At 40.1% G+C, this 14,124-nt stretch overlaps 1 protein-coding gene across 1 annotated transcript in view; it reads left to right on the forward strand.

Annotated features, from left to right (window-relative positions):
• The window catches only part of FHIT (fragile histidine triad diadenosine triphosphatase), a 1,915,768-nt gene that overhangs the window by 1,544,950 nt on the left and 356,694 nt on the right, over positions 1-14,124 (forward strand). The window contains exon 6 of the mRNA XM_066245666.1: positions 2,144-2,173. Within this exon, the coding sequence (XP_066101763.1) occupies positions 2,144-2,173 (30 nt within the window). The remainder of the gene's footprint in view (positions 1-2,143; positions 2,174-14,124) is intronic.

A 14,124-nucleotide genomic window follows, 5' to 3' on the forward strand; every position in this document is an offset into this window, starting at 1 on the left:
TTTATTCATTATAGAGAGGAGAGAGAAAGAGAGAGAGAGAGAGAGAGAGAGAGAGAGAGAGAGAGAGAGAAGGGGGAGGAGCAGGAAGCATCAACTCCCATATGCGCCTTGACCAGGCAAGCCCAGGGTTTCGAACTGGCAACCTCAGTGTTTCCAGGTTGACGCTTTATCCACTGCGCCACCACAGGTCAGGCTGGACAAGTCTTTTTTATTCCATGGTAACTAGTGCTGCCTGGGCTTAGCCCTGCTGGACTTCCACTGAGCTGTGCAAGTTAGGAGGGCCTTGCCCTTGGAGGGGGGCCTTGTCTCTGTCTGCAAATCAAGCCCCAGTGATTGGTTGGGGGTTGGTCAGAGGCCAGACTGACTGAATATTAGGTACCACCAGCCTTCTAGTAAAGAAATGAGGCCCCTGACACTGGAAATGTTCAGCCAGAGTGAGTCAACACCCTTGTCATACGGTGCCCCGTAGAAAGAGCTGGGGCTTTGGCACATTTTAAAGTCCTTTGTGGCCTTGAAAGTTGGTGACTCTGCAATAACCCGTTGGAAATAAATGGATGGTTCTATAATATGAGCCTCTGTACTCAATGCTTCAGCTGAACTAAATAATTAGCATCCTTCCTCGACCCTCCTTAGCTCTCTGCCAAAGAAAACAGCTAAGAAAGTCACTGTTTTCAGGTTAGGAAAGGCTCTGACTAACATTACTCCTCTGCTTCTCAAAAAAGGATTTTTTGGTTGCTGTATCTGTGTTAATAGTATCTAAAGTTCCCTGTAAAACCATGTGCATATGTATCTATGTGTGTGTATGTGTGTTGCATGTCAAACAATTTGAGTCATCTTCAAACAGGAAGTTAGGCTCAATGTGGTTCTATTAAGCTTGTGCTGCAAATCTTGTTTCCAGCGGGATCAAATGAAGGCAATGAGGGAAGACGTCTCCGTCAGTGTTTAATGAAATACTAAAAGAAAAGAAGAAAATTTAGATACAGAAAATGGCTAGTACTGATTATCTAAACATTATTCACTAGAAAGTTTATTTCATAAACATAGGAACTGACTTGTGCTTTGAGTACTTTCATACTTTTCAAATTTCTTTTAACTTTAACCCACAGTAAGATATGTATTTATCACAACCAAGTACACCCTCCATTTACACATACATAGATATAGAAAACCAATGTTTCACAAGACAATGTTTAACCATTCTATAAACTCTAACTGGTTTTGTTCTGTTATCTGATTTCTTTTTGTTTTGAGTGCTGATCACAACCCATTAAGTTGACTACCTGGCCTACTAATGGGCTATGACTCCAAGTTTGAAAACTTCTGGTTATACAGTTCAGCTTACTCAGCCTCCCCCCCCCCCCCCCCGGGCAAGATTTCTCATCCCATTATGCAGGTCATAGAGGTAGAAAGACTTGCCTAAAGTTGCAATGTGCTAGTTCAGTTTTAGAATTTCTGATTGTAGACACATTGCTTGTTCTACTAACCCCAACCTGCTAAGCCCTTGCTTTGACTTTGTATTGTATCTGACTGGGCAAGGCTACTCATTTTCAACTAAGCAAATAATTCTGTTGAGCTTCAAAAGTTTCAGAGAAGGAACCAGAAAGAAAAAAAGGCCCAGCTTCAATGAACACTCCCACCTTTCTCCTCCAAGGTCAGAACAGCCAGAGAAGGCATGCTCTTGGGTCTTCACCCCATACAAGAGAGCCCATATTCTTGCTTAATGAATTATGTTTATAGCAGATTTCCTAAGTAGAGATTTAAAGTCGTCAGACATTAATTAAACTACATCTGATTTAAAGATAACCAAAAGGTGTTAGAGTTCACCTCCCTGAACGTTTTCAGCTTTCCTTTAATGCAACTGAAACCATAGCCGAGAGCAAAGAGCAGGAAAAATAACAAGGGTTTGGCTTACTGGATAATGTATATCATTTTTATACAGAACTTCTCACTCTCAGGCGGAAATGGAGAACTGTCTGGTCCCACAAATTTGAAGCAAATGGTTCCCATGAGAATGCTATAAATTAATACACAATGAAATTGGATCTAAATTATTAAGAGGCAATATTTCTGAATAAGCAGAGATTCCAGCCTTCTGTTCTCACCTCTAGTTTTTTTGTTTTTTGTTTTTTTTTCCTACTTCTAGGATGGCCCCGATGCTGGACAGACTGTGAAGGTGAGTGCTTCTTATGTGCATACAAATTAATAAGGAGCAATAATGAGAACTAATAAAAACTCACACTGAGTCATTTGCAGCACATTGCTGCTTCGTTATGTTATCTTTGAGGTCAGAGAGACCCTCAGTGTTAGAGACAAATTCTGACATTGTAAACTATGCTTAGCAATGTTTCACATTAGTTTACAAGACATTTGCCTTTTGTAATAAAATTATTATTGTGCGAATGCTAAAATATAAACTAAATCAAGGAGTCCTAAAACAGAAACTGAAATCAAAGGACTTCATGTGAGGAGTGCCTAAGAAAGAACAGGTATACCAGATGTGGATTTGCTGTTGCTCAAAGATGGCTTTTCCAGTGCACTAGACCCATGTTTTTCAACTGCTGGTCTGCCAGAAATTTCATGCCAATCTGTGGAAGAGTTAACCATCCTGATGATGTATGAGATTATAGCCCTGATGATCTTAGTTGAATTCGCTTATGCCCAGGGTGATTGCCACTTATCAGTCTGTTTCATCAATAAAAATACTGTTGAGGTTCTTAGATATCTTTGGAACTTGTAGGCTCATTCGAATAGCCTTTTGCCCCTTGCAGAGCATTTATAAATCATAAGTACTAGACAAAGATCATTCAGACAAACATATGTGGTATTCAATGCATAGTGGAATTCAGAAATCAAACACCAGCTTGTACTGTGTTGCACTGTTATGAGTGGTAAGATAAAACTTTATTCATTGCATGTTTCTGTTTCCAGCTGGCTGGGTCACTGGTCCCCAAGTATAAAAAAAGGGTTGAAAACTACTGTACCAGTCAAGGAAAGGAGGATTTATTAGGATGGCCCTTGCTTCCTCAGTAAAGTAAAAGACTAAACTTTTGGCTGATTCTTAAACTGGGTTTCAGCCCCCTTCATACAAATGCAAATTCCCATGCAGTTAGGTCCCATGCCTAAATCATAGCAAAAGCTTTTTTTTTTTTTTTTTTTCTGGAGCTAGAAATCAGAAGCAAGTCAAGCTTGTGAAGTAAGGTTTTATGGCTCTGACTGACCTTCGCTTTAAGTGTATCAGATAATGGTTGGCACCATGCTTGGCATAAAACAATGCTAAATAAGCATAGTTCTCTTTTGATCTTTGTTTGCATATGGATTTAATGTTTAACCTAGCTACCATGGAACTTTTAAAATAGATTATCTAGGAAGTACTTTTTAGTAGGGAATGCCCTCTAGGCACTGCCACCGAATTCCCTATGGTAGAAAAGAGAGCTAGCCCTCTGGTTGTCCAGATGTGTGATCTGAAAAGGCAGAGGTGACTCACAGCTTTACTCCACCCCACTGTCCACCCCATGCCAAGCTTGTAAATATGCAGATTCTAGAAAAGGGTATAATAGAAGTAGCTTCTTTTAAAAACTGCTTTTTAAAATGCATTAAACCTGCTCACTAGTTTTTTGTTTGTTTTTTTTTAAATATCGGTTCTCAAATGTAAATTCCAACAACACCAGATTAGTTAGATACATTATGCAATATGTATTTGATGAAATTTCTACAGCCCTTGGGGCAACGCAGCAGAGGCATAGTTGGTAACACAGGAGAATGCACAAAACACATCAAGTGGAATACGCAGACGATAATATATGCCCATATGAAACGTATCTAGAATTTAAATGAACATATAAGTTCTTTCATTTCAAAATTATAAAGAGGATGTCAAAATTATTTCCTATACCAGCAGGTGTTGGGAAGAGATAGGAAGTTGAAGAGTGGCTAGCAGGGCTGGGGAGTAAAGAGTCTGAGGAGTGGATGCCAGTGGATTAAGGTTTCTTTGTGGAGTGATAATGTTGTGGAATTAGTCATTGGTGATGGTTGTGCAACTTTGTATATATTTTAAAAACTACAGAGTTAGACACTTTAAAGTGGTCAATTTTATGTTATTTAGATTACATTGTCACTAAAAATAAAAGAATACACATTAAAAAACAAACAAACCACCACCAACAACAAAAAACGCAGCTTGACCAGGCAGTGGCACAGTGGATAAAACATGGCCTGGGACCCTGAGGACACAGCATCCAAACCCTGACGTCACCGTCTTGAGCACGGGCTCATCTGGCTTCAGCGCAAAGTCAATGGTTTGAGCATGGAATCGTAGACATGACCCAAGGTAACTGGATTGAGCCCAAAAGTTGCTGGCTTGAAGCCCAAGGCTGCTGGCTTGAGCAAGGGGTCACTGGCTCAGCTGTAGCTCCCTGGTCAAGGCATGTATAAGAAAGCAATCAGTGAGCAACTAAGGTGCTGAAACAAATAATTGGTGCTTCTTTTCTGTCTCCCTTCCTGTCTGTCTGTCCCTGTCTGTCCCTCTCTCTGCCTCTGTCTCTGTCTGTCTGTCTGTCTGTCTCTCTAAAACACCACCACCAACAACAAACCTACCAGGGCTGAGCACCACAGCTGTGGACCCTCTGACCACAATGGTGACTACTTTTTGATGACCCAAATATCTAGCCAATATATATAGTATTAAAATTTTTCTCCATTGACTGAGGCAAGGGAGACAAAGAGAGTGAGGGAAAAGGAGATAGAGAGAAGCATCAATCTGTTGATTTGTTTTGTGTTCCATTTAGTTATGCACTCACTGATTGCTTCTCTTACATGCCCTGACTACGGGGTTGAACCCACAACGTCTGGCTTTATCCAGGTTTCTTTATCCAGGTTGATGCTTTACCCACTGAGCAACCTGGCCAGTTTTTTTAATGGTTTCATTAACTTCAACAGTGAGGATAGAATAATTCCTGGCATATATTATTCATAAATGAAATGTGGAATATGGTATTTATCACCACCACCATTATAATTTATCTTAATTTTTTTTACACTTCTACTTTTAAAAAAATCAGTAGATTATATTGTCTTGGAAATACTTCAGTTGTTTGCATGGTGATCAAAAAATTACACCTATATGAGTTAGTGGGGCCATTTCTAATTCTTTATGGGATATAAAATGGTTAAAGTAAAACAGCCATCTGTATATGTATAAAAACCTCAGTAAATGACATAGTTTTGAAAACTGTCAGTTTAGACCAAGTCTCTGTATCTAAAGTTGTCTAATCTATGTTTTTTCAAGTGTAATTCTTATATAATCTATATGAAATTGATTTTGGTTAATTTAAAAAGAAAAAGAAAAAAAACCCACTGGATTTTCAGCCTTTATCCTAAATCTACTGAATTAGACCCTTTGTGGTTGGGGCTTGGGAATCTTCACTGCTAACAAGCAGACCCCATGATTCTTTTCAGAGTATGGAAAGAGTATTCATTTATTGGCCTTGCCATTTTATGGCAATAATGTATAGGTGGTGTTACCACTTATGTTTGACCCATGGAAATCGGTCTTGTAATAGGCAACCTCTCCAGAAAGCAAAGCCGCATCTGCAGTGGTCAGCTGTTTCGTTCAGAAACCTACACTTCAAGAGTGAGCATCTCATATTTTGAAATCCGCACAGTTGCACATTTGAGGCAGCATTTGCTAGCCTGCCATGGGAGGCAGTGTCTGACTCGTGCTATTCTTCCTGATGCCAAGGTTCTAAACCATTTCTGTCTCATGCTGGTGGTAATAGCAATATGCCCAGTAATGATCTCTTCCCCAAAACAACTGCCGTTATTGCCAGTGACTATATACCACTGAGTTTGCCTCATGAACATGGTGTCACTTTAGGTTTTTTGTTGTTGTTTCAGGGGCTTTAAAATCTGCTTTGCAAAGAAACAAGGGTATAGCAGAAAAGGAAAATAGCAAAGTAAAAAAAAATGACCTCTTATTTTTTGATTCATTATTAACTCTCCTTTCAAGTTCAAAAGTAGTAGGACACTGCTCTCCCACAGGTGCTTGTTGCAGTGATTTGAACATGCTGCAGGGCTAAGAAACACTCTTTTCTTCTGGCCTCAGCCATATATCATCACCATATGTAGATACATAGCACCTTACACTTGCATAGCCACAGATCACTCTATTTATCAGCCATCCCTGACGCCTGCCCTATCTGAAGTAGCCTTCCTATACCTCTTACTCTCTACCCTCCTGCCTTTTTGAATTTCCTTCAAGGTATTCTCCACCAACCTTTATTTGTATGTCTGTTTGGTTCCGGGACCTGTCTTATCTCTGTATTCCCTCCAGAATGTGAGCTTCATGATGCCCTGACCTGCATTTTGGCATTGTCAACTTTGGACCTCCTGGGTGGTGTGAGGAGGAGAATGGAAACAATAATGGGACTTCACTTGATAGAACAAATCTCTGCTCCTGAGTTTCTAACTCCAGGTGACATGAAGTAGCAGATGATCTGTACTTGTGTCCCAGTTTGCAGTCAGGGATCTGGTTTCCTAGGATTTCTATTAAGAATATCCCATATTCGAGGCATCACTGACAAAGACGAAGATTTTTACTATTTAAGTAGTAAAATTATATTCCAAAATGTGATTCCTACTAAACAAATTATTATGACAACATTCAGCTCTTTAAAAGTGATGCTAATAGTAAGTTTAGTGCGAGCTATCTTTTATTTATTTATTTTAAGTGAGAAGAGGGAAGTAGTGAGACAAATTCCTACATGCTCCCAGACCAGGATCCACTCAGCAACCCCCATCAGGGGCTGATGCCTGAGGCTGATGTTTGGACTAAACTGAACCATCCTTATTGCCTGGGGCTAATTGAGCCACTGGCTGTAGCAAGGGAAGAGGTAGAGAAGAGGGAGAGAGAGATGGAGAGAAGCAGATGGTTGCTTCTCATGTGTGCCCTGGTTGGGAATTGAACCTGGAACATCCACATGCTGGGCTGATGCCCTATTCACTCAACCAGCCAGGGTCATGGGCTATCTTTTATTTTTTTATTTTATTTTTTATTTTTTTATTTTTTAATTTTTTTGTATTTTTCTGAAGCTGGAAATGGGGAGAGACAGTCAGACAGACTCCCGCATGCGCCCGACCAGGGTTCACCCGGCACGCCCACCAGGGGCTACGCTCTGCCCACCAGGGGGCAATGCTCTGCCCCTCTGGGGCCTCGCTCTGCCGTGACCAGAGCCACTCTAGTGCCTGGGGCAGAGGCCAAGGAGCCATCCCCAGCGCCCAGGCCATCCCTGCTCCAATGGAGCCCTGGCTGCAGGAGGGGAAGAGAGAGACAGAGAGGAAGGAGGGGGGGGGGTGGAGAAGCAAATGGGCGCTTCTCCTATGTGCCCTGGCTGGGAATCGAACCCGGGTCCCCCGCACGCCAGGCCGACGCTCTACCGCTGAGCCAACCGGCCAGGGCCATGGGCTATCTTTTAGAACAGTGATTTTCACCCAATATGCTGCAAAAAATTTTAAAACATATGATACCTGACTATTTAGTCAGGGGCACTGACCTCTTTTCTCTTAGATTATCAAATAAAAACTGACAATAGCCAACACAATAGCCATCCAGTGTGAGTGAATCAATATTATACCTATTTTTTTGATGTGCCACAGAATTTTAGTAATTAGTTTATGTGTGCCATGAGATGAAAAAATTCAAAATGGCTGTTTTAAACCAATTACTGTGTATATCTGAATGGAAGGGTGTTTTAGGTATATTGAAAAGAGAGGTTTGTGGGAAAAAGGTAATCTAGAATCTCATAAAACTATTTATAGAATATACTTGCTTACATTTGTTTGTGTTTATGGTGCTCATGTCCCCTATTTAGAGATTTAATTTTATAGTATTAATGCAATGGTAAGTGCTTCTTAATAAGCATTGAGATATTAGCAATTACTTTTCAGATTGCTTAGGGAAGAACAAGAAAAGGATTCTTTAAAGTGTGATTAAAAACAACATTAAAAAAACTAAACCTTTTCATTAACAGAGAAGTTTCTGTGGTCTTCGAACAGATTTTACATGGAGATTTGGTCATTGTTCTAATTCCTGAACATAGAGGACATTGTAGCTCTTCATAAAGTCCAATAGTTAATATAGTTTGGCATCAGGCAGAGGTTGTACTGCAGTATTAGCTCTACTAATTTCCTAACTGTGCTTTTGAGCCAGTTTCTTAACCTTTCTGAACATACATTTCCACATTTCTCAAATGGCGGAAACCCTCTCTGTGTTGATTGATAGTGAGGAGGAACCAACATGACTGAATGGTCAAGCCTACTATGCGCTGTCCCTGGGACTTTATGCATGTCTCTTCATCTTACCCTCAGTTTTCTCTTCTGGAAAATAGGCTAAGACTGGGCTTTAGGAGACTGTACCTGGTATTGAGATTGTTTGTGGCCTGCTGAGTTTATTTAATGAATATACACTGAATTCTCTCACTATTAATGTAAGCCTTTTAACTTACATTCTTGAGAAATCTTTCTCCTGATCATATGAATTGTGCTAGTTGAATATCTACTTTGAACTTGTTAAAACAGTCACCACTTAAACATTCAGAAACCTGTCTTATTAAATGGGGGATCTCTAGCCTATATTTTTTAGCCTCTGGTAATGAGTAAGACATGTTTCTGGGCCAATTGTGTGCTTCACAATTACCTGAAGTTGGTTTTCACAGAATATAAAGCTGCCTGCTTCCTATGCTGATTCAGTAGGTCTGGTGTGGAAGCCAAGACCCTGTATTTTAAGGGACACTATACATGGTTCCCATGCACACTTCACTCCAGTGCAAAGCCGTTACCAAAGAAGTGACCAGGTGTGGGGAAACCTCCACATAGCTGCTTGCTTTCAATCCAAATGGGTTCCTCAAATTTGGTATGCACAGATAAGAGGAATCTACAGTTTAAGAATGGAAATGATGTTACTTGACTGTTATTTATTAATTTCACCTGGAAAAGTTTCAAGAGAGCAATAATTTGCCAGAAAACTTCTGTCCTCTGGTTAAAGCCATGATGGAAAGTACTTTGCCCGTGTTTATACCTAATAATGCATGTACTTACTGCTGGAAGAATTGGTGCCTTCATGATGAGGTAGTTTTTATCTTGTGGAATTGCCTTGCAATTTACATCTCTGCTCTCAGAACAAAGCCAGTTGGCCTGAGTTTGGTCAATCAAAAACAATATTTGTGCTCAGCGGCTTGGGTGTATGTATGGGAGTGGAACATCTCCAAGTCCACCCTTCCCCTTTGGCATGCACGTATCTCTGACTCTCCCTCCCTCTTGGTGATTTGGGGTCAAAATCCCTGGGCTTTGGATCCCCAGTAGAAGGGACCATGAGCCTTCCTATCTTCTATGGGAAACTTTCTCTCTCCTACTAAATCCTTAAGCCCTCCTCTAAGTAGATATCAAATCATTGCATTTTTCCATTTCTAATTGGTTAATTTTGACTCGCATGATGCCATTTGGATCAAAGCACTGAAAGAAAAATTAACCAAACTCCTTGTTATTCTCCTGCTCTTATTTATTAATTTTCTTACTCTTTCAAACTGACAGGCAGCTCAGGTGGGTGACATGGGGGGATGTTAAGGATGGAGTGAGGGTGGAGGGGAAATGTCATCAGGATAAAACACACTGATGAACAGGGAGTTCTCTAGAGCAGTGATTTTCAACCTTTGTTTCTCACGCACTCATAAACTAATTACTAAAGGAAAAGGGGCCCTGACCTCTTCTTCTTTAGTAACTAATTTATTTGTGCCATGAGATGAAAATGGTTGTATTTAGTCAGGGGCACTGACCTTAGTAATTAGTATGTGTTTGTGCCATGAAAAAGAAAAGGTTGAAAATCACTGCTCTGGAGGCAGATAGCCTGGTTTCAAACCCTGAGACATGGTCTTCCAGTTTTATGACCCAGCAGGAGTCAACCTTTCCTAGCTCCTACATCCATTTATAGATTTATAAAATCAGGGATCTTGACGATACCCAACCTGCTAGGGGTGCTGTGAGGACCAAATGGATTAATGCATGCAAATACCTTTAAAATAGTACTAGGCATGTAAGAATGTCTCAATAAATGTTTGCTATAGGTTTTGTAATTTTCACTTAATTCTCACAACCCCCGAAAGTGGGCATTAATAGTTTACATTTGGCAAATCATTCTTTAAAGAGGTAAAGTGACTTAGAAAAAAAAACACACACACAGTTGACAGAATAGATTGGATTCAAACCCAGGCCATTCCAAAAACCCAACTCTCCAGGACCTTATGTGGCCAGCTGTTCCTATAAACACCTGGCACCCAACAAGCACAGTTGAAGGTCTACAAAAGGGGTTTTGTAAATATGTTGTCACTCTGAACACAAATTCTTCTGTACACCTTTGCTATGCTTGGAATAACAAAAAAATATCCAGAGGGCTGTCCTTGTTTAATTTATTATACAGGTGAAGGTTAACTAATCTAAATGCTGCTTCATTGCTGTATGTCATTTTTATAGCAGAGTTATGTCTTATATGTTTAGTTTTTTATTAGTGCTACAAAACAAATTCCTTTAGTAATTAGAGGCTCTGACAAGGCAAAGTGGATATTTGGCTGTTAACTTAATTTGGGGATTCATAACAGAAAAATCTAGCAAAAACTGCAGATACATTCTTGATAACAATGCTTTATAGGTTTCAGTAGACTGTATTTTACACATAATGCTCAGCGTTTGAGGGTTTCATTACTCACTATCAAATCAAAAATCCTGTGAGAGACCAAGTTCTTTTTAAACCTGAACATGCTATATAAGTGTAAGGTGTTATTGTTCAGAATCACCTTCTCACCTGTGTTGATGTAGTAAGGGCAGTTACTAGTGTCATTTGCTGTGGGACACTAGGTGCTCAGTAAATGATGGCTGGAGAAAGTGTTCTCTCTATTTTGCTCTGAATGTTTTGGCCTTGGAAATAACTTGTAACACTCTAATTCCATATAACTAGCTCATTGGAGGTTCAAAGTTTTAAACCTGTGACAGCTAAATAATTAGCTTGTCTAAAATGCCCATTCTGTAAAAGAAAAAAAAAGAAAAGGTAAAATTAACTCAGACCAATTAATTATCCAACAAGGATTCTATAGTTTTGATTAAATGTAAGTGCTCGATTCGAGCTCAGTAGATGAGTCATCTGTTCTAGACCACATCACACATCTTAAATACAGAATGTGCACTGAACTGCCTAAAATAATCTGTGATTTGGTTGAAATTGGACATTTCGGCTGAAACAGATAGAAATGATGTTACAAACTTTGCTTCCAGAGTTATTAACAGTAGAAATAAGAAACATAAAATCGGGTTACTTAGAGGCTATGTACATAAGTTTTTAAAAATGCAAATCTATGTGTCACTGAGAGATATGGACACAGACAGGGTCAGGATGCCCCAAGGGAAGGGAAGTACTAAAGAGAAGGAGCAGTCCATTAGATGCAATGGTACCCTTCAACATCATAGATCATGCTTTATTTTTTAGGTTAGCTAATGTTTATCATTCTATTATTTATATTTTAATATCTTGATATTATAAATGCACTTTAAAATATGTAGCTAGCTCTATAATTTTTATTCCACAGGGGCCTCATTGAAAGATTTTTCATTAAGAAATGACTCTTATAATTCATTCTTGTTGCTTTATATCTTTAGCATATAACTAGATCTCACACCTCCTGTCTTCAAATGACAGATGATGGGGCCCATGAAATAGATTTTTGAAAAGCCCACCGTTGATTCTAATGGTTTCCCTGATTTATGAACTGCTGTTCATATAAATACATTTTGATTTTTTGTCCAGGTGACCTGGCCTTGATTTTTACTTCCATATTCATTTTGAATTATTCAATTCCTTTCAGGGGTTCTTCTTTGTCCCCTTTGCCAACACCATTATTTGGGAATTCTCAAGCCCTGAAGAGCAGCTAGAAGTGGAAGGATTTGATGACTGAGCCCAGGTCAGATGGAAACCAGCTAGTGAAGAATAGATATGCAGTCCGCAGAGCCACGGACATAAAAGAATCAGAATAATGACCTTCCTAATAGCAGACATTTGAGTGAAAAATATGGGGTTGGTGAGAATCTGTGGTCGCCCTCAGGCCAAACACAGTGAGAAATTCTTCCCTGCCTTCTGTGTGAATTATGTTAATGCTGGGAAAGGGTACTTTTGAAATTTTAACTTCATGTGTCATGAGGCATCAATCCTACATCTGCTGTCTCAGAGCAGACCCATTCTCTGGAGCAGTCTCTGCTCTATGTGCTCAAGGACATAAAGAGACCCATGGCTGGGAGCCTTCTCAATCCGATTAGCTCCAAATCTCAGTGGGAAAGGACACAAGAATGGCTCGAAATCTGGATGCATTCAATGTACAGTGGAATAATATTATCGCATCCTGGTAATGAAAATCATTTCTGTCCCCGGTAGTTTATTCTTTCAAATAAACTTTTTTTGTTCCTGATCTTACATGAAAAATAAACATGAAGTTATTTAGGATGTTGACCTTGCCTAAAGTGGTTTAGAAGAATAAACAACATTTAGCCAACAAAGTGAACTTACCAAATATATTTTTACTTCGAGGTGAAATCCATTTATCCTAATGTTCACATTCAAATCTCCTACTGTGGGTCTATATATCACTACCTGTTTCCTAAAAAGGAAAAATTCTTTGGTTGATTGATTGATTGATTGAAATGAGAGAGAGAGAGAAAGAAATATTGATTTATTTCTCCACTTATTTATGTAGTCATTGGCTACTTTTCATTATGCGCCCTGGCCCAGGATCGAACCCGCAAGCTTGTTGTATCAGGACAATGCTCTAACCAACTAAGACAGCTGGCCAGGCCCAAACATATTTTCTTATCAAGCTTTCTATCTTGATGCCCTGAGAAGCAGCCCAACAGGGCCTTTTATTTGTTTCAATTCATCTGTTGGTTATAAATTCCCAGATGTCATCAGGTTTAGCAGTATAATTTTGATGAAACTGTTCAGCCATGGAAAAAATAAATGTGTTTCCAAGCTCAGCTCTGCTATCAGATGACCAGAGACGAAACACACTCTGGAGGAAGAAACTCAGAGCCAGAAGTAACTCAGAGAATCTCAGAGGGGCAAGTGTCCTTGGAAGTCAAGTAGTATCATCACCTGCTGTGCAAATGATCTTCCTCTGTAACCTTCAGACTGGATTTTCATTTGCCTCTATAACTGGACACACAGTAGGCACTGTGGCTGATTCTGGTTCTGATCTGTGGATGATGATGACAGTCTCCTCGCACCCAGTGTATCGGTTCCAGCCTCTCAGGAAATGAGCCTCCATCCTGCTCCTGTTCGACTCTCTAGCATTCAGTCTTTAACTTGTTATTCCAGTACCTGCTATGAACCAGGTATTGGCACAGGTCCTGTAGACCAAAAAGAATGAGATGGAGTCCCTGTCTTTAAGGAAGATTTTGAAATAATGCTGTCAAATGGAAGGCGGGGGAGGTTCAGAAGTTGTGTTGTGCATGTGAATTCCTCTTCCAGGAAGTGCCTGTTGACCACTATGTGTCAGGTGCTGCCGGGCACTGGGGTGCACTGGAAGGGGAGGCGGACAGTCTCAGCTTAGTTTTGGTCTTCCTTTACACCCAAATGAACAAATAGAATAATTGCAGATTTTGAGTGGTATTAGGTTGAGAAAGGAGATAATATGGGGTGTGGGGGATTAGAATAGGGGTGGCATAGCTGCTTTAGATAGGGTGATCAGGAAAGGCCCACCAGAGAGGTGACATCTACTGAGACCCAAGGAGTGACAAGATTCAGCCCAGGGGGAGAGCTGAGAGAGAAAGATCATCATATTCTGGGCACAGGAAGGCGCAGGAAGCTGCAATGCAGGTGAGTGTGACATGTTCCAGCAGAAAATGGAAGGCCTGGTGTCAGGAATTTGGGGTGGAGAGAGAGGAGATGGGTGATAAGTTTGAAGAGGTAGACGGAGAGCAGTTATACCAGGTCTAGTATACACTGTCAGGAGTTTTAATTCTATTTTAAATGTATTCAGTGTTTGGGATATATTCTAAAGGCAGACGGTATTTCATATGTGCCTAACATAATGGGTCAGA

The sequence above is a fragment of the Saccopteryx bilineata genome, chromosome 10, assembly GCF_036850765.1.
Source record: "Saccopteryx bilineata isolate mSacBil1 chromosome 10, mSacBil1_pri_phased_curated, whole genome shotgun sequence".
Lineage (NCBI taxonomy): Eukaryota > Metazoa > Chordata > Mammalia > Chiroptera > Emballonuridae > Saccopteryx > Saccopteryx bilineata.